This window comes from Talpa occidentalis, unplaced genomic scaffold, assembly GCF_014898055.3.
Source record: "Talpa occidentalis isolate TD23 unplaced genomic scaffold, MPIMG_talOcc4v2.1 talOcc4.3, whole genome shotgun sequence".
NCBI classification, from domain to species: domain Eukaryota; kingdom Metazoa; phylum Chordata; class Mammalia; order Eulipotyphla; family Talpidae; genus Talpa; species Talpa occidentalis.
The window spans coordinates 100,752,494-100,775,418 of record NW_023603184.1 but is presented as its reverse complement, the minus strand read 5'-3'; the positions used below and the strand labels follow the sequence as shown (position 1 = coordinate 100,775,418).

Below are 22,925 nucleotides of genomic sequence, written 5' to 3'. Positions count from 1 at the left end.
TACAGCCTCTGGAGTGCCAGTTCGATCCTGGCCAGCCGGTGAGGGTCCCACATAGCGTGGCAGACCTCTCCTGTTGCGCCCACTGCTCCCCTCAGCGGTGTATTTTGTCAGTCTGCCTGTTCTGTTCCCCTCTCTGTCTCTGGTGAATCCTCTCACCCTCCTGCGAATCTGGCCTGTACCCCGGTTCTTGTAAAAATAAATAACTCTTAAAAAAAAAAAGAATTAAATAGGATTTGAAAACATGGCTTTTAAGTATTTCACAGCATTCTATTGTATGAATTTAGCATCATCTATTTAACAAATCCCCTAGTTATTTGTCATTTTTTCTTTGTTTTTGTTTTTTTGTTGTTGTTAAATGTAAACATTTTTACCTTCAAAAAATCCTCCATAAATAGATTCCCCTCCTCTTCCATTTCCTATGAATGAAAAAAACATGGACTCAGAACTCTCAAGACAGTATCTCCTTGAAGTCCTATCAAAGCAAAATGTTTCTTACAAAGTACTTGAATGACTTTGATTCAACAATGCTCAAATGGTAAATCATAAAAGATATTAAAATCAATACTGACAAGATCCCAAATTACTTTTCCCTGATACAGTCAGTGCTTAGCAAGTTTCAAAGCCTATTAAGGTATATGGGAAAAAGAATTTTCAAATTCTATTGACGATTATGCAGGTCTTTTAACAGAAAATGTGACATTTTTTTCATATTATCTTTAAAAAGAGCTTCAATGCTTTTACCATAAGCATAGGTAAAAACTGTACTGTAGTAAGGATTGCTAGTTGTGACTCTCAAACACACTGAATAGTGAATATAGTAATTTGCTTTATACGCAGAAGCAAATTGCTAAAATTAGTTCATCAGGGAAATTACTTCATATGTGGTTCTTTTTTTTTTGTCTACGTCTATGAGTAATTCTAATTGTTTAACAAAAGACTAAATAAGCTGAGAAGAAAAGTGAACTAGCACTTCCAGACTTATCAAACCTTGAGGTCTATATTTAATGAAAATATATGATTTTCTTTAGTGAGAATCAGAGTCTTACCTTCACTGAAGTCACCACCTTGAACCATAAAGTCTTTAACAACTCTGTGAAAAAGACAACTTTTATAATGTAATGGTTTCTGAGTTGATTTTCCTGTCCCCTTTTCACCTACAGAGAAGCAAAATCAGTAGACCATTTAGTACAAAGGAAAACAAAGTAGAATTTTAAGCAAATCAATGATTAAAGCTTCTGAACTATAAAATATACCTTTCTTAAGCTATATACAGACTTCTTTAAACTACAGAATTTTCATTCCCATGAAGTTTTTAAAAATTCATTGAAAATCACCTTTGTTATTCCTGGAGAAGTCAATCTTAGATAAAATCCCATTACAATTAACATTTCTAAAAACTACTATCACATGCTAGTCAATGTCACATAATCTGCATGTTTAGATTATGTACTATGCACAAATCTAAAATATGACTGATCAATAATTAAAGTAGTCATGGTCAAATAATACTATCTGGGCAAATGAAAACGTCAACAAACCTGTACAAAGACAACGGAAGTTCTCGCAAGTTTTGGGGCATACATCAGAAAATAATTCAAAGACAACTCTTCCAGCTGAAAAAGAAGATAGTTGGTTTAAACTTCCTTACCAATTTAAAGTATTAAATATTATTTGTAAGTTTTTATAGGAACATTAATTTTCTTACCAGGTTGATTATTAATGGCGATGTCAAAAAAACATCGAGGACGCTGAACTTTTATTCCCATGGCTCCAATACTTCAATCTATGAGTAAAATATAATTTCAGGCAAACAAACTAAACAGCAAAGATTTCTTATGAACTTCTGAGGGAAAAATTGTAGAGTATAAACAGCTTGAATTTATTCTGATACTTACTTCTATAACTCACATAGATTAATATTCTTTTTAGAGTTAGATTACATTGTGAGGCAAATAATATGGATGTAAAAGAAAAGGCTTAGCCATTATCATAACAAAATTTCTATTTTATGAACTACATATTGATTGCCCAGCCAAACATAAAATTATATTAATTCTGTATAGCTATAAATGCAACAGGCAGATTATCCTTAAAAAGAGAAAAAAAAAAATCAAGGGCAAATTGATCTAATCTCCTCCTGGAAAATGAAAATGACAATTTTGATTAAAATGGTGTATTCAAATTCCTAAAAGGTACCGAAGACAAATTGTAGAGAAAGATAGTGGGCTATTTAATAATGAAATACGGTAATTTACATTCTGAGTAAAAACAACTTTACGTTTACACATGAAGCTGCTGATACACTAGTGTATACACCCTGTGAGATGCTGTAAGTTTTCTCTACATAGCAGACAGCTATTATTTAACCCAGTCTTTTAATAAGGCATTTACTTTAAGACCTTAAAATACTTGAATTGTAATACTTGGGTAGAGAACGATAAAGAGAAGAGCACTCACACATCAGACTATATCAATTTCAACTCTTCAGAAATATATGTGTTTTTCTGAAACGGTCACATTTCAACGATGCATACTTATTTCCTGTGAAGCTCTGAAAGGTCTATACTCTATACTGAACAGATTCCGCCTCTTATCAATTTTTAATTGTAGATTCACATGCATGTATAGAAAATAAGAGATACAGAATATGCATTTTAGACAGTTTCCCCCAACGGTAACAATGTACAAAACTGTATTGTGACAATTGTGCTACAAAAGCCTATAAATGCTGATACACTTACTGTATTCACATTTTTTCAGTTTTGTACTCATTAGTGTGTATTCAGTTCTACACAATTTTCTCATGTCGATCCATTATCTATCATCACCTTTTATTAATTTCACACAATAAAAGCAAAAACAGTAAATTATATGTATTTGTTCAATTGTTTCATATAGATTATGAGAATCAGGGATTACATAAAGATTATTTTGCATTTGAATTCAACACAAGGTATATTTACTTTTGGCATCATTGCATGGAAAATGGGGGGTATACTTTTTTTTTTTTTTTTTTTTTTTTTTTTTTTTTTTTTATAGAGGCATGCTTTATTTATTTGTTTGCTGGTTTGTTTGTTTGTTTTGTTTATACATGCACTGGGTACAGTCAGAAGCGCGGGAGGGCGAGAGAATTCACCAGAGCCAGAGCGGGGAGCAGAGCAGGCAGAAGGACCGAAGCACACTGCTGAGGGGAGCAGCGGGCGGCAGGAGAGGTCTGCGCGCCATGTGGGACCCTCCTCTGGTGGCCGGGGAGCAGCCGGGTATCGAACCGGCGCCGCAGAGGCCGCGCGCAGCTTCGCAACCCAGCGCTCAACCGCTGCGCCACCGGGGAGGCCCAAAATACCAGCCTCGTCCCTGGGTGGGCTCGAACCACCAACCTTTCGGTTAACAGCCGAACGCGCTAACCGATTGCGCCACAGAGACACAATGGGTATACTTTTTTAAAATAACTTCCTCTGGTTTTTATTGCTAACAGATGTATACTAGAATTTGTCTCACACAATACAAAGCAAAAATTACCTCTCAATTTTCCACTAGACTACGGATATTGACTTCTTGAAAATGAAGCAAACAAAAACCTAGCAATTTTATTACCTTGTCATGTTTGTCACATTAAGTTTTACAGGCATACCCCATTTTATGCTTTTTTAAATTGTGCTTCATGTATATTACATGGCTCTTTTTTTCCTTCAAATTGAAGGTCTGTGGGAGTCCTGATTCAAACAAGTTCAACATCACCGTTTTTTTCCAATAGCATATGCTTACTTCATGTCTATCACTTTTGCAATTGTCACAATATTTCAAAGCTTTTCATCATTATTACATTTGTTACAGTGATCTGTGATGAGTGATCTTTGCTGTTACTACTGCAATTGTTTTGGGGCACCATGAACTGCACCCTGTAAGATGGAAAATGTAATCCATAAATGTGTACATTGTAAATGCTCCCCATCTCTCTCCCTTTCCTCATGCCTCCCTATTCCTGAGACACAATATTGAAATTAGCCAACTAACGGCCTCTAAGTATTCGAGTGAAAGGAAGGGTTGCATGATTTTCACTTTAAATTAAAAGCTAGAAATGATTAAGCTTACTGAGAAAGGTTTTTAAGCCAGTTAGTCAAATTGTGAATGTAAAGAGGAGTCCTTGAAGGAAAAGAAAAGCGTTAATGCCAGTGAACACATGAACCATTGGGAAGTATAACAGCAATGCTGATGTGGAGAAAGTTTTAGTGATCTGGGCAGAAGACCAAATCAGTCACAACATTCCCTTAAACTATAGTCTAATCCAGAGAAAGGCTGTTAACTCCATGACTCTAATCAATTCTATGAAGGTTAGAGAAAGTGAGGAAGTGCAGAAGAAAAAAATATGAAGCTTAGCAGAAACTGGTTCATGAGATTTAAGAAGTTATCACAGTAACATTAAAGTGGAAGGTGAAGGAGCAAGAGCTGATGTAGATTCTGTAGCAGGTTATCCAGAAGATCTAGTTTAGATCAATGATGAAGGTAGCTACACTACGAAAACAGATTTTCAATATAGCTGACCTATTTTTTTTTAAATAGGTCTATTTATTTATTTTTTTAATTTATGCATATAAGAACTGGGGTATAGGCCAGAAGTGGGGGAGGGGTTAGAGGATTCACCAGAGACAGAGTAAAGAATCAGTCTTTTATTGGAAGATGCCATTTATGATTTTCTTCAGAGAAGAAAATACCTAGCTTCAATGGACAAGTTGATTCTTTTAGTTTTTTTTTTTTTTTTTTTTTTATAGAGGCATGCTTTATTTATTTGTTTGCTGGTTTGTTTGTTTGTTTTGTTCATACATGCACTAGGCACAGTCAGAAGCACGGGAGGGTGAGAGAATTCACCAGAGCCAGAGTGGGGAGCAGAGCAGGCAGAAGGACCGAAGTACACTGCTGAGGGGAGCAGCGGGCGGCAGGAGAGGTCTGCACGCCATGTGGGACCCTCCTCCGGTGGCCGGGGAGCAGCCGGGGATCGAACCGGCGCCGCAGAGGCCGCGGGCAGCTTCGCAACCCAGCGCTCAACCGCTGCGCCACCGGGGAGGCCCTTTTAGTTTTATTTTTTTAAAGATATATTTATTTTATGCATACAAGAACTGGGGTATAGGCCAGAGGGGGGTGTGTGTGTGTGGGGGGGTCATGGTAAGAGACATCACCAGAGACAAAGCAGGGAACAGAACAGGCAGAATGACTGAAATACACTGCTGAGGGGAGCAGTGGGCAAGCCAGGAGAGGTCTGCTGCACCATGTGGGTAGCTCCCTGGCTGGGGATCGAACTCTATGTGCTGCAGTGGCTGCAAATAGCTTCATAGGTTGCGTCTTAACCCCTTGCGCACCAGGGAGGTCCTGATTCTTCTTTTAGGGGCTAATGCAGTTGGTGACTTTAAGTTGAAACCAATGCTTGCCATTCCAAAAACCCTAGGGTCCTTAAAACTGAAACTATACACTGGCTGTGCTCTACAAATGGAACAAAGCCTGGATGGTAATACATCTGTTAACAAGGTTTACTGAATATCTTAAGTCTAATGTTCAGAAGAAAAGACTGATTTTAAGATGTGTGTGCTCACTGACAATGCATCTGGTCACTCATCAGCTCTCACAGAGATATACAAAGAGATGAATGTTGTTTTCATGCCTTCTAAGATAATAGTCATTGTGAGCCCACACAAATCAAGGAGTCAATATGATTATCAAGTCTGATGATTTAAGAAATACTTTTTTGTAAGGCAATCATTACCACAGGATAGAAAACAGTTATTTCTCTGATGGATGTAGAAAAAGTCAATTGAAATTCTTCTGGATTGACTTACTAATCCAGATGTTACTAAGAACATTCATGATTTGTAACAGCTCAAACTATCAAAATTAATAGGAGTTTGGAAAAAGATAATTCCAAACCTCCTGGGTGACACTGAGGAATTCAAGACTTCAGGGAAGAAGTAACTGCAGAAAATAGAAAACAAATTATAAGTAGAGTCTGAAGAGGTAAATGAATTGCTATTTCATGACAAAACTTAAATGGATGAGGAGTTGCTTCTTATGGATAAGCAGAGACAGTGGTTTCCTGAGATGGAATCTGTTCCTGCTGAGGATGCTGTGAACATTGTTGAAATGACAACAAAGGATTTTGAATATGACATAAACTTGGTTGATAAAACAGTGGCAGAGTTTGAGAAAATTGACTCCAATTTTGAAAGAAGTTCTGTAGGTAAAATGACATCACACAGACTTATAGGATTCCAAGAAATTGCTCATGAAAAGAAGAGATAGACAACATAGCAAACTTCATTGTTGTCTTACTTTAAGAAACTGCCACAGCTGGGGGCCTCTCTGGTGTTGCAGGGGTAAAGTATCAAAGCTATCAAGCTATCACCAGCCACTACACCATGCGTTTGATCCCCAGCCAGGAAGCAAACCCATATGGTGCAACTGACTTCTCCTGTCTCGCCTGTTGCTTCCCTTAGCAATGCATTTCAGTACATCCACATGTTCTGCTCCCCACTCTGTCTCTGGCGAATCCTTTCAACCCCCGCCCATCCGCACTTCTGGCTTACGCCCCAGTTCTCATATGCATAAATAAAAATTAAAAAATAAAAAATCTTAAAAAAAGATTATAATTCTTAAAAAAATAAAAAGATATATATGTCTAGCTATTAAATGTCAGTCCAATCAACACAAAAAACTCTCACTGCCTTTCTGCCTTCCCCTTTGAGAACAACTGCTGTGGGGACCATGCAGAACACCACCAGAGGAACATAAACTCATAAAAAATGAACAAAAAAATATAAATAGCACAATTTCACTAAGCAACTTGGCATTGTGTTCTAGCTTTTCAATTCATACCACACACACTGAAAGTTACAAAAATAAAACTGAAAACGAAAAACTATCAAAGGCCACTCATTATTCAGAGTATATCCATGATATAACAGAGGAAAAAAGATTTGTAAACAGTATCATCTGTAAGATCCTAATTTTACACATTACAAACAAAGGGGGGGACCTCCCTGGTGGGGCAAGGGGTTAAGCACAGCACTGTGAGTTTGATCCCTGGCCAGCCAGGGAGGTACCCACCTGGTGCAGCAGACCTCTCCTGCCCCGCGTGCTGCTCCCCTCAGCAGTGTATGCAGTCAGTCTGCCTGTTCTGTTCCATTCTGTCTCTGGTGAATCCTCTCACCCCCTGCACCTCTGGCCTGTACTCCAGAGTTCTTGTATGCATAAATAAATACATCTTTTTTAAAAAGTAAGAAAATCAAGTCAATAAGCTCAATGAAAAAGTTATATGATGTATAAACTTCTGCAACAAGTATATTTCATAAAACATTATTGAGAAAAATGAATTCATTTATAAAGTTTTAATTTTGTAGTTTCATACATAAAATAATTTCCGTATTAACCCTAAAGCAACATGAAGGGTGGGAGAGAGGCAGGAGAAGAATACAGGCTGCTAAATATTGTAATACATGGTAAAGGACAAACAAGATATTTGTAATTAGGCAATAAATAATGCCTAATAATTTATTACATTCAAAGAATTATTTGGAAGTTTCACACAGTATGAGGGATTTAGTTTAGTATTGAGTGCTGAAAAAAATATAAATTCTTTTACCTACATATTAAGATTGCACAAGTCTTCATCCTTCCTGATTCCCTTGGTTAACTCCTGTGTGCCCTTGAAGATTCAACTCAGCTAGGGCCTCCCTGGTGGCGCAAGGGGTTAAGCACCGCACTATAAAGCAATCCACAGCCTCTGCAGCATGAGTTCCATCCCTGGCCGGCCAGGGAGCTACCCACATCTTGCAGCAGACCTCTCCTGACTTGCCCGCTAGTCCCCTCAGCAGTATACTTTGGTCAATCTGCCTGTTCTGTTCCCCACTCTGTCTCTGGTGAATTCTCTTACCCCCCACATCTCTGGCCTGTACCCCAGCTCTTGTATGCACAAATAAATAAATCTTAAAAAAAAAAAAAAGCAATTAAAAAAAAAAAAGCTTCAACACAGCTAGAATATATCCTCTGGAAACTTGTCTTACACTCTAAAACTTAAATTATCCTCCATTGAATCTTATTTTCATTATCACAAACTAATCTATGAACTCCAGGCATTTAGTACCTTAGTATCTTGAACACCAAGCACAATGCCTGGCCCAGGTCTACATTATTAAAAATAGAAAGTCTAGTTAATCAAGGCAAGAGTAGAACTAGATTTTTCTACTAGTACCTCTCCTCTCTGACAAGCACTGCTGCTCACAGAGGGTATTTACAATGTATCCATCATCAGTACATTCTCCCAGAGCCTACCAGTAACCACCCTGATCTCATCCTATTACACAACTGAAATAGAGCCCAGTCTCTAGATCTGCCTATTGAGGCTGCATCCTACTAATAAAAGTCTTTCTTTTTTAAACAGAATCCACTGATAGCATCTTCAGTTCAAAACCAGAAACAAAGATGGCAAGTTATCACCTGCTCTTGTTAAGTGAAACTGATGACAATTTTTATCCACCTCTAAGTAAAATCATATCTAAGTAAAATCATATAAGTTCAACTAATTAAAACCACAGCATTCTTGAAGATTGCTTTCAAAGAAGGCAACCATTCACACCAGCTTTTTTACCCCCTTCTGATGTAGTTGGCAGAGATCAAAGGAGAAACAAAAACGAAATACTGCAAAACATTTCAATACATTTATGATTACTAGGCTGCTAGTAAAGTAAGTACAAACAAGTTAGCATTCCGATGTGTCAGTAAAGGCAATTATGCTATCCCACATTGTGCCCCTTTAATGTCTGACAGTTACACACCACTGGCAAAGGTAGGAATATGATTAAAAGTGTACAGGCACTTTTTGCATTCTTAAATCCTGTAGAAAACTTAAAAAAGCTGTAATGTTGTTGAATAAAGTTAACATATAAAATCTGTCAGACAAAAAACTGTAGTTTATGTCTATAAGATTTTTTACCAAACTTTAAAAAAGCATGTATTAACTGGGATAACTCCAATCTTCTTAATATTGTAACTGCATAATAATTGTTCAAATTCTCATAATGATGTTATCTCATTATCTCCAGAGATATAACTGCAGTTATATCTAGATTACTAGATTGTTACTCTACCTAGTAACTCCATATAAAGAGTTATAGAAGGAACCTTAGGATATTCTGGTACAATTTTCCCATTTTATAGATCAACGCAACAGGACTAGAGAGCTGAAGAGACTGGCTCAAGGCCACAAAAGCAAAGCAAGAGTTTTAATTTTAAGTACTTTTTATTTAATTTTACTTTTCACCACATCACCATATGCAATGATCTAATTATAAATAAACTTTGAGTTGAAGTTTATACACAATTAACAGTAGATTAATATAGAATCTGGCTTCGTTCATTTAAAATATCCGTAAATTAAAATTATTCATGCTTTAAAAAATAGCCATTTTAATATAAAATACTAATGTCAATATTTACAGGCTTTATATAATTACTTTTCAAGATGAGGTTGGTGATCATTTTAAGTCATTTTAAGCAAAAGATTTTCTGTCTGGCACTACAAGTACAAAGTCCAAGTTACAGCAATTTTCTCAAATTATTTATAATACTGCCTACAGTAAATTTCAGGTTGCAAGATTTGCCCTACACAAGTAAAAATGAGGACTTACTACTGTACAATGCATTAAACCAGGGTAAAACCATTGACATCTAAATCAAATAAAGCTTAGTACTAATACTAAAGCCAAAAAGAAAAAAAAACAGAACAAAACACCACCACAGTGAAGCAGAGATTTGCAACAAATTCAAGTCAATTTCATTACCTATGGATTTCTAAAGACAAGTAAGACACCCTAGTAAATTAGGACAATAAAAACATAATTTTGTTGAAATAATCTATTGTAAAATAACATCAACATGTATTTCTTAGAAAGGCAAGATTATAAGAATTGCCAAAGGTGTTCTGATAACTAACAGCGCTAGCTCTATTATGAATGGCTACCCGTTTCCCTTTGCAAGAGGAATGGATGCTGCCTGAAGGAAAATCTAATTTAAAATATGCAAAATATCAAAAGTACAAATACTTTAGAGGTCAGAAATACTGCAAGACCACAATAACAAGCACCAAATACATTTAAAAAATGTGTGCTCTTCATGGTTGGGAGAACTGCTGAGTTTTCACTGAAAGCAGACTTTACACAGAATTTTATCACACCTGAATATTTATTTTTGAAGTCCATAACTGAACATTTATTTTTTAAGTCCATAACTAATGATAGTTTGAAATCAAAATATTTTATAGATGAAGAAGCAAGTTGAGAAGAAGGCTGAGTGAGAAACAAATTCAAATGTTCTAATTCAATTTGTATACTTCTGACAGAAAAGGAAGGCAACTGTGACAACAGCCTGCAAACAAAAAAAGAAAAACAACGACAACGAAAAAAAACCTTAAAAAGCAAACAGCGTTTTTAAAAGGTACAAAATCCTACTACCAAAAAACCAAAAAACCTCATTAGGATCAAGGAAACAATAATTCCGAATCATAAAGAAAGCATTAGGCAATGTAAAACGAACTCTAAAATAGAAGCATGCAATTTGTTTAAGACATAATCGCAACTCAAGTGATTAACATTTAAAAAGGGAGGATGGGGTGCAAAAAAGGGCAAATTTTCTAGTACACAAAAAGTACAGATTAGATAAGCAGCCAATTACTGTGACTTTTCTAAATTTTATGGGCACGATTTCAAAAATGTCCACACACTCTTCCCATCATGTTCGCAAACTGCCAAATTACTAAGCATTCTTCTTTACCAAAGAGGAATAAAAACAGAGGCACACAAGTTTTTTCCCCTATCTGGTTTCAGCTAACGAAAGTTAACAAACCCCCCTGGCCCCCGAATTTCCGAAACACTTGGACGAATTTGTGATCACTACTGCAAAAGCTTGCTCCTGCACATAAAGTATTAAGGACAAAAATTAAAACCAATGCACAAAATGGTGCTTTTATAACATTTCTCAAAAGACGGGCAATTCTCCATTCTCGCGGAACTCTACTCAGTTCCTTAAAGGATTAACGAGGAGCCAAACCGCATACTCTCCCCAAAGGCATATGGAGCTCCGAAGCGATCACTTTCCTCCCAAAGAATTATTTCCTCCTAAAAGGCCTGCGTTGTTACAGCTCTTCTGAAACGGGAAAACTTCGACACAGCTAAGAGGTACGAAGAGGAGAGCCCGGATTTGAGTTTTAGGAGAAAGCTCAACTAAGTGGCCTGCACCACTTACCTATGCAAGGCAGCCGCTGTCTGTCTGAGGAAAAAGGTCGGAGTAGGAGGAAAGCCTGCCTAAACCTCCGTGATCTAGGCTTCTCGCCGGAACCCGAACCCGACAGGACGTTAGGTTACGCCGACCCCTTCCCCACCAACCCTCCCACATACCCTGCATTAGTGCTCAGTCTTGCGATTTTGAACCATCAAAAATCTCCCCGGCTCCCTAGAGTTCAGGCCGCCGTCGCTGCCGCCATGTTACAGCTTGTGCGGCAAAATGCGTCAAGGAAGGAGGTGTGCGCCCAAGTGCAGAGGGCGGGGGCTAGTGGAGGGAGGATCGTTTCCCGTACCCGGAGGCTAAGCTGCAAGCCTTCCTCAGCTGCAAAGCCCGCGCCGCGGTACTTCAGGACCCCCTCGGTGAACAGACATCCTCGAAACCTCGAGGGGAAAACGGTTAAGTCAGCCGGGCCTTTCGCGCCGGCTCCGCCCCTCTCCGCTGGCCCTTCCCGCTCTCATCTCCCGAGACTGCTGCAAAGGACGCCGCCGAGACACGGGCCTCGCTCCACCTACCTGCACCGGTACAGTCTCCTCTTCCCGAGCCTTGGGCCTTTAAAGCGCTTCAAATCTACCGCCGCCAGAAAAGGCGCTAAAGCCCACTAACCGTCTCCCTCCCCCACAACCCAGTCCCGGCGTGGAGGGAAAGCGTCGCCCCGGAAGTGCGTCACGAGTTGGTTGACGGCATTTCCCGGCGTTCTCTTGCTTGCGTCAGCAGGGCCCTCCCTGGAGTTGTAGGAGTTTGGTGCTTAGTTTATGGCCCATGTTTTATATGTGATTTCATTGGTGTAAGGTCGGTGTGTTATAGAGCAACCCCGATATTAAACGGGTTCCTGGCTGTGGGTCCTCACCCGCGCGCTTTAAAGGGACTTATGAATACTCTACTACAGACACACACAAAAGGGTTAATAAAAGGTTTATTTACAAGAGAAAAAGAAATAAGGAAAATGTACAACTCAGGGAGAAAATAGGGAAATAAAGTCTTTAATGCGTCCTACCCGATCCGACGACCTGGAAACCCAAAGTCACTCTCAGAGCTGGCCGGACGCTCCGAGCTGGCCGAGAGCCCAAAAATGGAGAGCCCCCAAAGCCCACGTGTCTGCCTTTTGTATCCACCTGGCTGCTTAACCCCACCCTCAGGTCCCAGCCACCTTCCCTTTGGTGGTGATGGGATTTGGAGTTCCCAGTGTCTTTGGCTTTGACCTGGGGTGGGGGTGGAGTCCACAAAGCCTATATGGAATTTGCTTTGGGACATCCTTTTTCCCCCTAACAGGTGCAGGGGGCCTGGTGAGGGTCCCAGGCCAACGGCACAAGGAGTGGCCTTGAAACTGCAGAGGGAATTCTACCTTTGCCTCAGCTTCTGGAACCAGAGGCCTCTACCCGACACAAACAGGACCTGAAAGCGATCAACCAGAAACCATCAAAAAAAAAAAATACTTCCGCATACCCAGTTTCCTGACTAACCTTTCCTCACCCTATAAAAGGACATCTCCCCCCACAATGGGTGCCACTTCTCCAACCCCCGTGGTGTCTCCGAACCTCACCCAGGGGCGCAATACAGTTCCTGTCTGGCAGAAACTTGGCCTGGCTCTCCTCTTTACCAGACCAATGCTTTCATCGTGGTGCTGTTACAGGGCAGCCCCGATACAAAACGGGGTGCCTGACTGTGGGTCTGTTATAGGACAGGGAGAGGGTCAGCCCAAACCCCGCAAACCTGCCTATTCTAAATGGGTTCTGCCATCCGCCGCATCAACACAAAACATAGGAGACTTTAATGGGAAGGAACTTTAATAAAACTAGGAAACAATACAGGTAAGGCAAAGAGTCTAGTTTCTAAATGAAGCATCCAAAGTTACCCGTCCCCTCGTGGGTAAAAGTCCATCCAAATGGGATTGGCCCAGAACAAGGCCCCAAAGCCTGCCACAAGTCTAAAGCATCTTCCAGTGGGGACCCACAGCAAAGGGTCACAAACAACCGGACAAGCCCGGAAGGAAAAGAGCAAAATCAACATCAAGATAAAAGCTGCCATTGTCACCTCCCCACGGGTCTCACCCACATCTGTGTCACCCAGTCCACGACCAAAAGACAAGCACAGTTTCTTCACGTGTCTCTAGGCTCCATGTGCCTCCTCCAGGTCTCCTGGCTCCATCCTGCTTCCTTCCTTCCTCAGTCTCTTCTTCAGCTTCTCCTCTTCCTGCTCAGCTCCACCCTCCCTTGGGTGGGGCAGGGAACCTCCCCCTTTCCTGGGGACCACCCTGTTGCAGGTCCTCACCCGCGCGCTTAAAAGGACTTATCAATGCTCTATTGCAGGCACATAGGAAAGGTTAATAAAAGGTTTATTTACAAGGGAAGGGGAAATGAGGAAATGTACAGCTCAGGGAGAAAAGTGGGAGACAAAGTTTTAAATGAGTCCTACGCGATCCGCCAATCTGGAATCCCAAATGGCACTCTGAGAGCTGGCTGCAAGCCAGGAGCCCTGAAGCCAGGAGGCCAGCGATAGCGAGCCACCCCAAGGCCCACGTGTTTGGTTTTTATATCCAACCTGGCTGCCCAACTCCACCCTCAGGTCCCAGCCACCCTCCCTTTGGTGGTGATGGGATTTGTCTTTCCCAATGTCTTGATGGCTTTAGTCTGGAGTGGGGGTGGGGTCCACAAAGCCTGTATGGGATTAGCTCAGGACATCATTTCCCCCTAACACCGATATTGAACAGATTGCCTGGCTTTGGGTCCTCACCCGCACGCTTATAAGGGACTTATTAATACTCCACTGCAGGCACACACAAAAGGTTAATAAAAGGTTTATTTACAAGGGGAAAGGAAATAAGGAAAATGTACAACTCAGGGAGAAAATAGGGAAATAAAGTCTTTAATGCGTCCTACCCAATCCGCCGACCTGGAAACCCAAAAAGCACTCTCCAAGCTGGCCGGACGCTGCGAGCTGGCAGAGAGTCAAAATGGGGAGACCCCTCCAAAGCCCACGTGTCTGGCTTTATACCAACCTGCTGCTTAACCCCACCCTGAGGTCGCAGCCACCTTCCCTTTGGTGGTGATGGGATTTGGAGTTCCCAGTGTCTTTGGCTTTGGCCTCGGGTGGGGGTGGAGTCCACAAAGCCTGTATGGAATTAGCTTTAGGACATCCTTTTCCCCCTAACAATTCCGAATCTGGAAAATGGTATTAGAAAGAAAGGGTTGAAGGTCTCAGAGAGAGATTTTGGTGAAAAATCATGTGTACTCAGGTGTCTCCACCTCCTACAACACATTCATGGACTTACTTATCTGACCAGCAAAACCCCCTTGGACTCACTCTTTGTTGGCCAAAGCTGGGGCCACGACATCCAAACTTGGATCAGTTCTCCCTTACTGACATAGATCCTGCCCCTAGTAGGCCTGGTGATAATGATCATGCTTTTCTTTGTTTTTACACGCTGTTTTCTCCGCTTAATCCAAAGATCTCTGAGATGAGCCTTAGCTCTCCCAGACCTGGAAAAGCCATTCCTGTTATTTACAGATGAGCAACAGGGCATTGTCATAGGGGTTCTGGTCCAACCCACCAGGCTAGTCCAGCGACCAGTTGCTTATCTCTCTAAACAAATGGATCCCACTGGAAGAGGATGGCAGCCCTGCCTGCACACACTTGGAGCAGCTACTCTCCTTGCTAGACAGGCTCTAAAACTCACACTTGGCCAACTTGTAAACTTTAGTTCTCCACATCAGCTCCAGGACCTACTCACTCACTGCGCTCTCTCCCATCTAACCCCCTCTCATATGTTAGATTGCCACACTCTCTTTGTCAAAAACCCTCTCATCTCGTTCTCCCAATCCTCGACTCTCAATCCTGATAGGCCTCACAGATGTTCCACTTCCTAACGCAGATAACACTCTCTTCTCACTATGGTGGACACCATCACCAGGTGGTTAGAGGCCTTTCCAGCCACCTGAGAAACAGCACAAGTGGTAGCCGAAGCCCTAATTAACCATATCATCCCACACTTTGGTCTCCCCAACACTATCCAGTCAGACATCGGACCAGCCTTTATCTCAAAGATTACTCAACAGTTATCCTCCTCCCTGGGTATCACCTGGAAACTACTGACATTCTCTACTGACCACAATCTTCTGGTAAGGTAGAGCAGGTAAACGGTCTTATCAAAGACTACCTAATCAAACTCTCCACTGAGCTGTGCAAATCCTGGGTGGAGCTGCTCCCACTGGCTTTAATGCACATCCGAGCCACCACGCGTGGCCCCTTGTTCCTGAGACCCTTTGAACAGACAGACATTTTGAACAGGCAGACATTTTCTTATTAACCATGAACTCCCAGGCCAACCTACACCGTTGGCTGGATATTTTCCATTCTTCTCTTTGCTCAGACACCTGCTCCAAGAACACGCAGACCGCTATCTGCTGCAACCTGTGTCAACGTCACCTGACACGCCTGTCAACCTGCTGTACCCTGGAGACCAGGTTCTTCTAAAAGCCATCTCTCCAAAACCACTTCAGCCAAGGTGGACGGGTCCACACATGATCATTCTGACTACACTAACGGCTGTCAAGGTCTTGGGCGACACATCCTGGCATCACCTGTCCAGGGTCAAACGGGTCCCTGTCAACAAGCAGTGTGTATGAGAGTGCTTGGGCCCAACTCGGGTATGCATAACTGGGACCCCTGGTCCAGGTTCTACTCAGCCTACAGAGTAGAGATCCTATGGCTCTCCTTCCTCTGTTTCTAATCCCATCTATTAAAGCCACTTCCTGTTCTTCTGTCTATGCCTGACAATTCCAGGATCAGCGCAGCCTCGGGCAAGGTATTACCACTTGAGTGGGGAGCGCAGCCTCAGGCAAGGTATTACCACTTGAGTGGGGAGCAGAACAGGCAGATCTTCTGAAATACACTGCTGAGGGGAGCAGAGGGTGAGACTGGAGAGACCTGCTGTGCCATGTTGGGTGAGAGAGGAGGGGGATCGAAGAACTCATGGTGTAGTGGCTGCTGATAGCTTCAGAGTACTGAGACTTAATCCCTTGTGCCACCAGGGAGGCCCTGAGCCATCACTTTTAGTAGCAGGGTTAAAGACAATTTTTTTTTTACAATCATCAAAATGGATTTTTAAGTGGTCACATCTGTTATCCCTTGTCTTAAAGTTTAAGTGTAACTTGAATCATTTAAGGAAAATTTGATACATTATTACAAAGTAGAATACAAGGGTAATCTCCACTAGATTATGATTTGGAACAATACCAACATCCTAGAAGTCTCCCTCATGCCAAACGCAATAATTCTGCCACCCAACACACTACCCTACTCCCACCAAAGATAATCTCTCTTGGGAGTTCCATCAACATATTTTAGTATTGCCTATTTCTGAACCTTATATAAATGGAATTATGCATATGTATTTTTGTGTCTGGCTTTTTTGCACAATACTGTGTTTATGAGATTATCAATATTGCTGCACACAACAGCAGTTTATTATTTCTAAGTTAGGTATAGTATTCCATTATATGGATGTATTTATTAGTGATGGTTCAGAGAAACAGAACCACTTTGAAATCCTCCTTGCTGTGTCTCTTGAATCACTCACTCTAGAGGAAGCTACCATATCATGAAGACATGTAGGCACATTATGGAGAGGCCCATACTGCAAGAAACAGGCTTCCTGGCAAAAGTGAGAAAGGAACTGAGGCCTTCTGCCAACAGCATGAATGAGCCATCTTGGAAGCAGATATTCCAACCCAGTCAAACCTTCAGATTACTACTGTCCCTGTTGACTTCTGACTGCAATCACATGAGAAACTGTGAGCCAGAATCTGCTTTAGAACTTCTAACCCCAAAAACCTATGGGATAGTAAATGATATGTTAAGTCACTAAGTTTTATAATGGTTTATAAATCAGCAATGGGAAGTTCATACAGAGAACAAAGATGGAATGTCATGGGATTTTTCTCTTATCTAATTTTCCTTATCTGTTTATTGACTTTGTTGTCTAGACTGACTTCTTTAAGAGTTTACCTCACATCTTAATAATATGAGCTTTTGTTAACTCCAATTATAAGATACCAGGGAAGTCTTTGATTAGCAATGTAGTGACAACCCAAACATTTGTACTCCCTCTTACATAGTAAAGAGTGTCATTGAGAAATGTCTGTCCATTAAGAACTTTGTTTTTTAGTTGTCCCCTTGCAGTGTAAGTAAGGATATGGGACTACTTCTCATCAGTAAAAATTGAGTGAAAATGGTGTGTCTTACACCCAGACCAAAATGTTTACAAGTATCATGCCTTCTCCAGGTCCTCTCTTCCTGTTTTTGTCAATTGGATCCAGAGAGTTTTAAGGCCCTGAGTCTGTGGAAAAAAGTTCTCCGCTGATTAGGAATAATGTGATGTGACTGAGGTAAAATAGTATAGGTTAAACCACTGACATTTGGCTTTATTCATTACAGCAAATAGTGTTACCCATGTTATAAGGCCATGAACCTGCAGTACTAGATTTGACAGAGTCTGGTCACTGATCATTGTAGTGTGAGAAATGGAATCTAATATCAAAAAAAGGGGAGGGCTGGATTACTGTAGAGTAATGAAAAATTTTCTTTCTTCTCACAGAGAAACAAAGCTTGTTTCTTCTAATTTTCTACTCTATTACAAATAATTTTTTTTTGGCAGGGGAGAATTAGAATCTGTAATAGTGCAAGGCCTGGCGGAGCCAAAATGTCACAGTTGGTGGGTTCTCACCTGTGTACCGACAACTGCAGTTGCAAGGACATTATGCAGGCTCAGAGTTCAACAACAACAGGGTTTATTTACAAAGGCCAGACAGACATACAGAAGTTGGGAAAAAGAGGAAAGTATTAGAGACAAGGGCAGAAGCAATAGCAGTGGTTTGAAGGTCTTAAAGGTCTCAAAGTTCTCTGTGAAGTTCTCTGCGAAGTTCTCTGCAAAGGTTTCTGTGAAGTGGCATCACACACACATATTTATATATAAATTATGTATATATGAGCCATTAAGTGTACACTGTAAATGAATGAATTGAATGGTGTGTACATAGTTTCTTAATAAAATTGTTTTTAAAAATTGTGGCCTAAGCGCTGGTGTCTATTACGACACAAGTACAAAAATAGAAAATAAGAGTTTACTTTCATTACCATTTGACAGTGATTTCACATATGTTGACTAAAATAAATATGTGCGTTTCTTTTCTATGATTATGTTTTTCTAACTTCATTTTTATAAATATTCGTTTCTATTGCACAGTACTAAGATAACTGTGTTCCTTGGGATGGAAGAAAACTTCAGATAGTTGCAAACACTTAACTAAGTTATTGAAAAGTTTAGTACATGCTGCCCTAGAGGGTCTCTCGCTGAAGAACTACAATACCCAGAATTCCTCCCAAAAGCGTCGGAGCGTCTTTTCCGCAGCCCTCGCGCGTGTGGTTCTTTGGGACATGTAGTGCTGACCTCCGTCGTGCACGCTGTGCTCGTCCGGCATTTTCCCCAGTTTTGGAGACTCACACCACCAGAAGAAAGGTGACGTCTCTCGAGGAAAGGTTAAAAAACTCTGGGGTGTGAGGGAGGAGTGCGCGAGACAACCGACTCTGTTGTGATCTTTGTTGGGGACAGAACTAGAAACAGCCTTGCCTTCTGAACCGTGGTTACCTGCCTCCCCCGGGAGCCTCCAGAAAAGTTACTGGGCGTTGAGGCCAAAACTTACCGGAAAGTCAGACCAGGTAGCGGCAGTAGGTCTACTCCTTCCACCTTGCACATTTTCGGTTCCGGGATGTAGGGTTAGTCCGTGAAGCAAAGGCCTCTTTCCGGGTATTGGATATTCCGGAGCGCGAAGGACGAGGGTAGGGTCGAACCGATTCCCAGCGGTGGCCGGAGAGACTTTCATTCATTTGCCCAGCGTGTGTCTTGCCTTGGAGTAGAGGATGCCTGTCACTTGCAAAAAGTGACGCTTATTTTACCTTGCAGTGAAACTGCTTCACAGTTCTTGAGGCCCATCTCACGAGTTCCTAGGCTTTCCTTTGATTTAATGACTTCCCCAAGGTCAGTTAGCTGTAGCACAACTGGTGCAGTTGGTATCTCTACTTGATTACCTCTGCACCTAACTCTTGAGCTGCTTCCCCTTTCAATTGCTGGTAAACAGGACCTTGAACGTACATTTGCTTTTTTTTTTTTTTTTTTTTTTTTTAATAGAGGCATGTTTTTATTTATTTATTTGTTTTGTTTGTTTGTTTTGTTTATACATGCACTGGGTACAGTCAGAAGTGTGGGAGGGTGAGAGAATTCACCAGAGCCAGAGCGGGGAGCAGAGCAGGCAGACTGACGAAGTACACTGCTGAGGGGAGCAGCGGGCGGCAGGAGAGGTCTGGGCGCCATGTGGGACCCTCCTCTGGTGGCCGGGGAGCAGCCGGGGATCGAACCGGCGTCACAGAGGCCGCGGGCAGCTTCGCAACCCAGCGCTCTACCGCTGCGCCACCTGGGAGGCCCCGTACATTTGCTTTTTGCAAAGTTTTGGTGTATGTGTGTGTCCCAAGTCCACTTGGGTAAATAATCTGTGCTGATTGCCAAAAAAAAGCCAATATTGTATCATCATTTTTTTTTTCTCGCGATAAGCTTGGCATAGCATTAGAGAGGAGTCTGATACATATTGTAGTGTTGATTTGTTGATATTAAAGAGCTGTTCAAGTTGAAAAGCAAAAGAACTGCGTGGTTGACCCAGCTTTACTAGTTCTAGAGTACTTTATCTTTTTTGAACTACACCCTTTTTATCTGTAAAATGCAAATGAATAGCTAATAAGCCCGTTAGTTGAGATAATTCAATAGGATATTATATTTTTACAGTCCTTTGTAGAGTGTTGCAGAAGTGTTAAATGATATACTTTTAAAATCATTGTTTCTCAACTTGAAATATAAAAATTGTAAGTATGTGTTTGAAATGTGTATTTGAAAAATTTCAAATGTGTATTTGAAATTTTAATTGTGTATCTCTGATAATTATCATTGGTTCTTTTATTTTTTCACTAAGTCTTGATACATAACTTGATTTCATACTTACTGAATGAAAGTGTTAATTATCTCTCTAATTGGTTAAAAGTTTGTAGCATCAGTAGTGTCTAAATTGTTTGGATTATTCAAAGAATACAAGGAGAAAAAAAGAGCAAGAAATCCTGAAAACAGATATACCAGAGACCATCTTTCTAGGAAAAAAAAAATATGGCTTTGAATTATGGCTACTCTTTACAAACTTTAATAGTGATATGTATTTATTTATAGTAAAATTTATTCTTTTACTTAAAAAGTTTTGGGTTTGGTGCTTTTTCTTTTTTCTTTTTATTTAAATTTTATTTTTATATTCCCCATGCAATTATAACCCCCTTATTTTGACCCCAGTCCCTCCTTTCCCCGCCCCCCAACCCCCATGGAGTGTCTCTGGTTCATAGTTGTTTGTTGATTTTGATATTTTCCTTCTTATAGTTATTCTTTTTCCTGGTCCCTTATTTAAGTTTTCTAGATTCCTGCTATGAGTGAGACCATCCGGGATTTTTTGTTTTCTTTCTGGCTTATTTCGCTGAGCATGATCCCTTCCAGCTCCATCCATGTTGCTGCAAATTGCATGTGTTTATCTTTTTTGAATACTGAGTAATATTCCATGGTGTATATGTACCACATCTTCTTTTTTTTTTTTTTTTTTTTTTTTTAATAGAGGCATGTTTTTTTTATTTATTTATTTGTTTGTTTGTTTTGTTTATACATGCACTGGGTATAGTCAGAAGCGCGGGAGGGTGAGAGAATTCACCAGAGCCAGAGCGGGGAGCAGAGCAGGCAGAACGACCGAAGTACACTGCTGAGGGGAGCAGTGGGCGGCAGGAGAGGTTTGCGCGCCATGTACCACATCTTCTTGATCCAGTCATCTATTTTTGGGCATTTGGGTTGTTTCCAAAGCTTAGCTATTGTAAATAGTGCTGCTATAAACATAGGGGTGCAGGTGCTCTTTGGAATTGATGTTTCTGTGTCCTTTGGGTAAATACCTAGGAGTGGAATTGCTGGATCATATGGAAGCTCTATGTTTAGTAGGTCCAGAAATCTCCACACAGCTCTCCACAGTGGTTGGACCAGTTTGCACTCCCACCAACAGTGCAGGAGAGTTCCTTTTTCTTCACATCCTCACCAACATTTGTTGTTGCTAATTTTTTTAATATGTGCCATTCTCTCTGGTGTAAGATGGTATCTTATGGTAGTTTTGATTTGCATTTCCCTGATTACAAGTGATGTTGAACATTTTTTCATATGCCTGTTGGCCATTTGCATTTCTTCTTCAGAGAAGTTTCTTTTTAGCTCCTCTGCCCATTTTTTTTTTTTTAAAGATTTATTTATTTATTTATACAAGCACTGGGTACAGTCAGAAGCACGGGAGAGTGAGAGAATTAACCAGAGCCAGAGCGGGGGGCAGAACAGGCAGAAGGACTGAAGTACACTGCTGAGGGGAGCAATGGGCCCGGCAGGAGAGGTCTGCGCGCCATGTGGGACCCTCGCCTGGTAGCCGGGGATCGAATCGGTGCTGCAGAGGCTGCGGGCAGCTTTGCAGCCCAGCGCTCAACCGCTGTGTCACCAGGGAGGCCCCTCTGCCCATTTTTTTTGACTGGATTATTTTCTTTGTTTTTGTTGAGTCTCATCAGCTCTTTGCAGATTTTTGTGATCAGTCCTTTATCATTAGTGTTGTGTGCAAAAATGTTCTTCCAGTCGGTGGGGTTTCTCTTTGTTTTAGTTACTGTCTCTTTTGCTGTGCAGAAGCTCTTTAATTTGATGTAGTCCCAGCTGTTTATCTTTGCCTTCACTATCACTGCTTTGGGTGATGTGCCTGTAAAGATGTCTTTGATGTGCATATCATGTAGTGTTTCGCCTATATTTCCTTCTATGTATTTTATGGTTTCAGGTCTTATGTCTAGTTCTTTAATCCATTTTGAGTTGGTTTTTGTGTATGGTGTGAGGTAGTAGTCAAGCTTCATTCTTTTGCATGTAGCGACCCAGTTTTCCCAGCACCATTTATTGAACAAACTTTCTTTGCTCCAATGTATATTCTTTGCTCCTTTGTCAAAGATTAGTTGACCATAAACCTGTGGGTTTATTTCTGGATTTTCTATTCGATTCCATTAGTCTGTGTGTCTGTTCTTGTTGGGTTTGGTGCTTTTTCACTCCTCTGCTTTTATAGTCAAACTTAAAAACTTTATGTAAAGTGTAGATTTTGAAAACTTTAATGGAGTGCAGAAAGAAACCCACTTTCCTGGACATATAGTTTTTTTTTTTTTTTAAAGATTTATTTATTTATTTATTCATTTATACAAGCACTGGGTACAGTCAGAAGCGCGGGAGGGTGAGAGAATTTACCAGAGCCAGAGCAGGGAGCAGAGCAGGCAGAAGGACCGAAGTACACTGCTGAGGGGAGCAGCGGGCAGCAGGAGAGGTCTGCGCGCCATGTGGGACCCTCCTCCGGTGGCCGGGGAGCAGCTGGGGATTGAACCGGCGCTGCAGAGGCTGCGGGCAGCTTCGCAACCCAGCGCTCAACCGCTGCGCCACCAGGGAGGCCTGGACATATAGTTTTGGAATAAATTCTATC

The 22,925-nt window shown here is 41.1% G+C and overlaps 1 protein-coding gene, 1 non-coding gene and 1 pseudogene across 6 annotated transcripts in view; 1 reads left to right on the top strand and 2 right to left on the bottom strand.

Annotated features, from left to right (window-relative positions):
• PPIG (peptidylprolyl isomerase G) overlaps window positions 1-12,002 on the bottom strand; it is a 37,580-nt gene extending 25,578 nt beyond the window's left edge. Inside the window, exons 1-5 of one of the 5 annotated variants that reach the window (XM_037523486.2) lie at window positions 11,835-12,002; window positions 1,706-1,783; window positions 1,539-1,613; window positions 1,047-1,154; window positions 372-416 (exon numbers count right to left, since the gene is read on the bottom strand). In XM_037523486.2, the coding sequence (XP_037379383.1) occupies window positions 372-416; window positions 1,047-1,154; window positions 1,539-1,613; window positions 1,706-1,766 (289 nt within the window). In that variant the 5' untranslated portion in view covers window positions 1,767-1,783; window positions 11,835-12,002. The other 4 variants (XM_037523489.2, XM_037523487.2, XM_037523488.2 and 1 more) reach the window with 4 other exon arrangements.
• Window positions 3,350-3,423, bottom strand: TRNAN-GUU (transfer RNA asparagine (anticodon GUU)). Its single transcript has one exon. It is a non-coding gene; the product is annotated as a tRNA-Asn (tRNA).
• LOC119255149 (tigger transposable element-derived protein 1-like) lies at window positions 3,888-6,366 on the top strand (annotated as a pseudogene).
• Window positions 12,003-22,925: the final 10,923 nt, after the last annotated feature.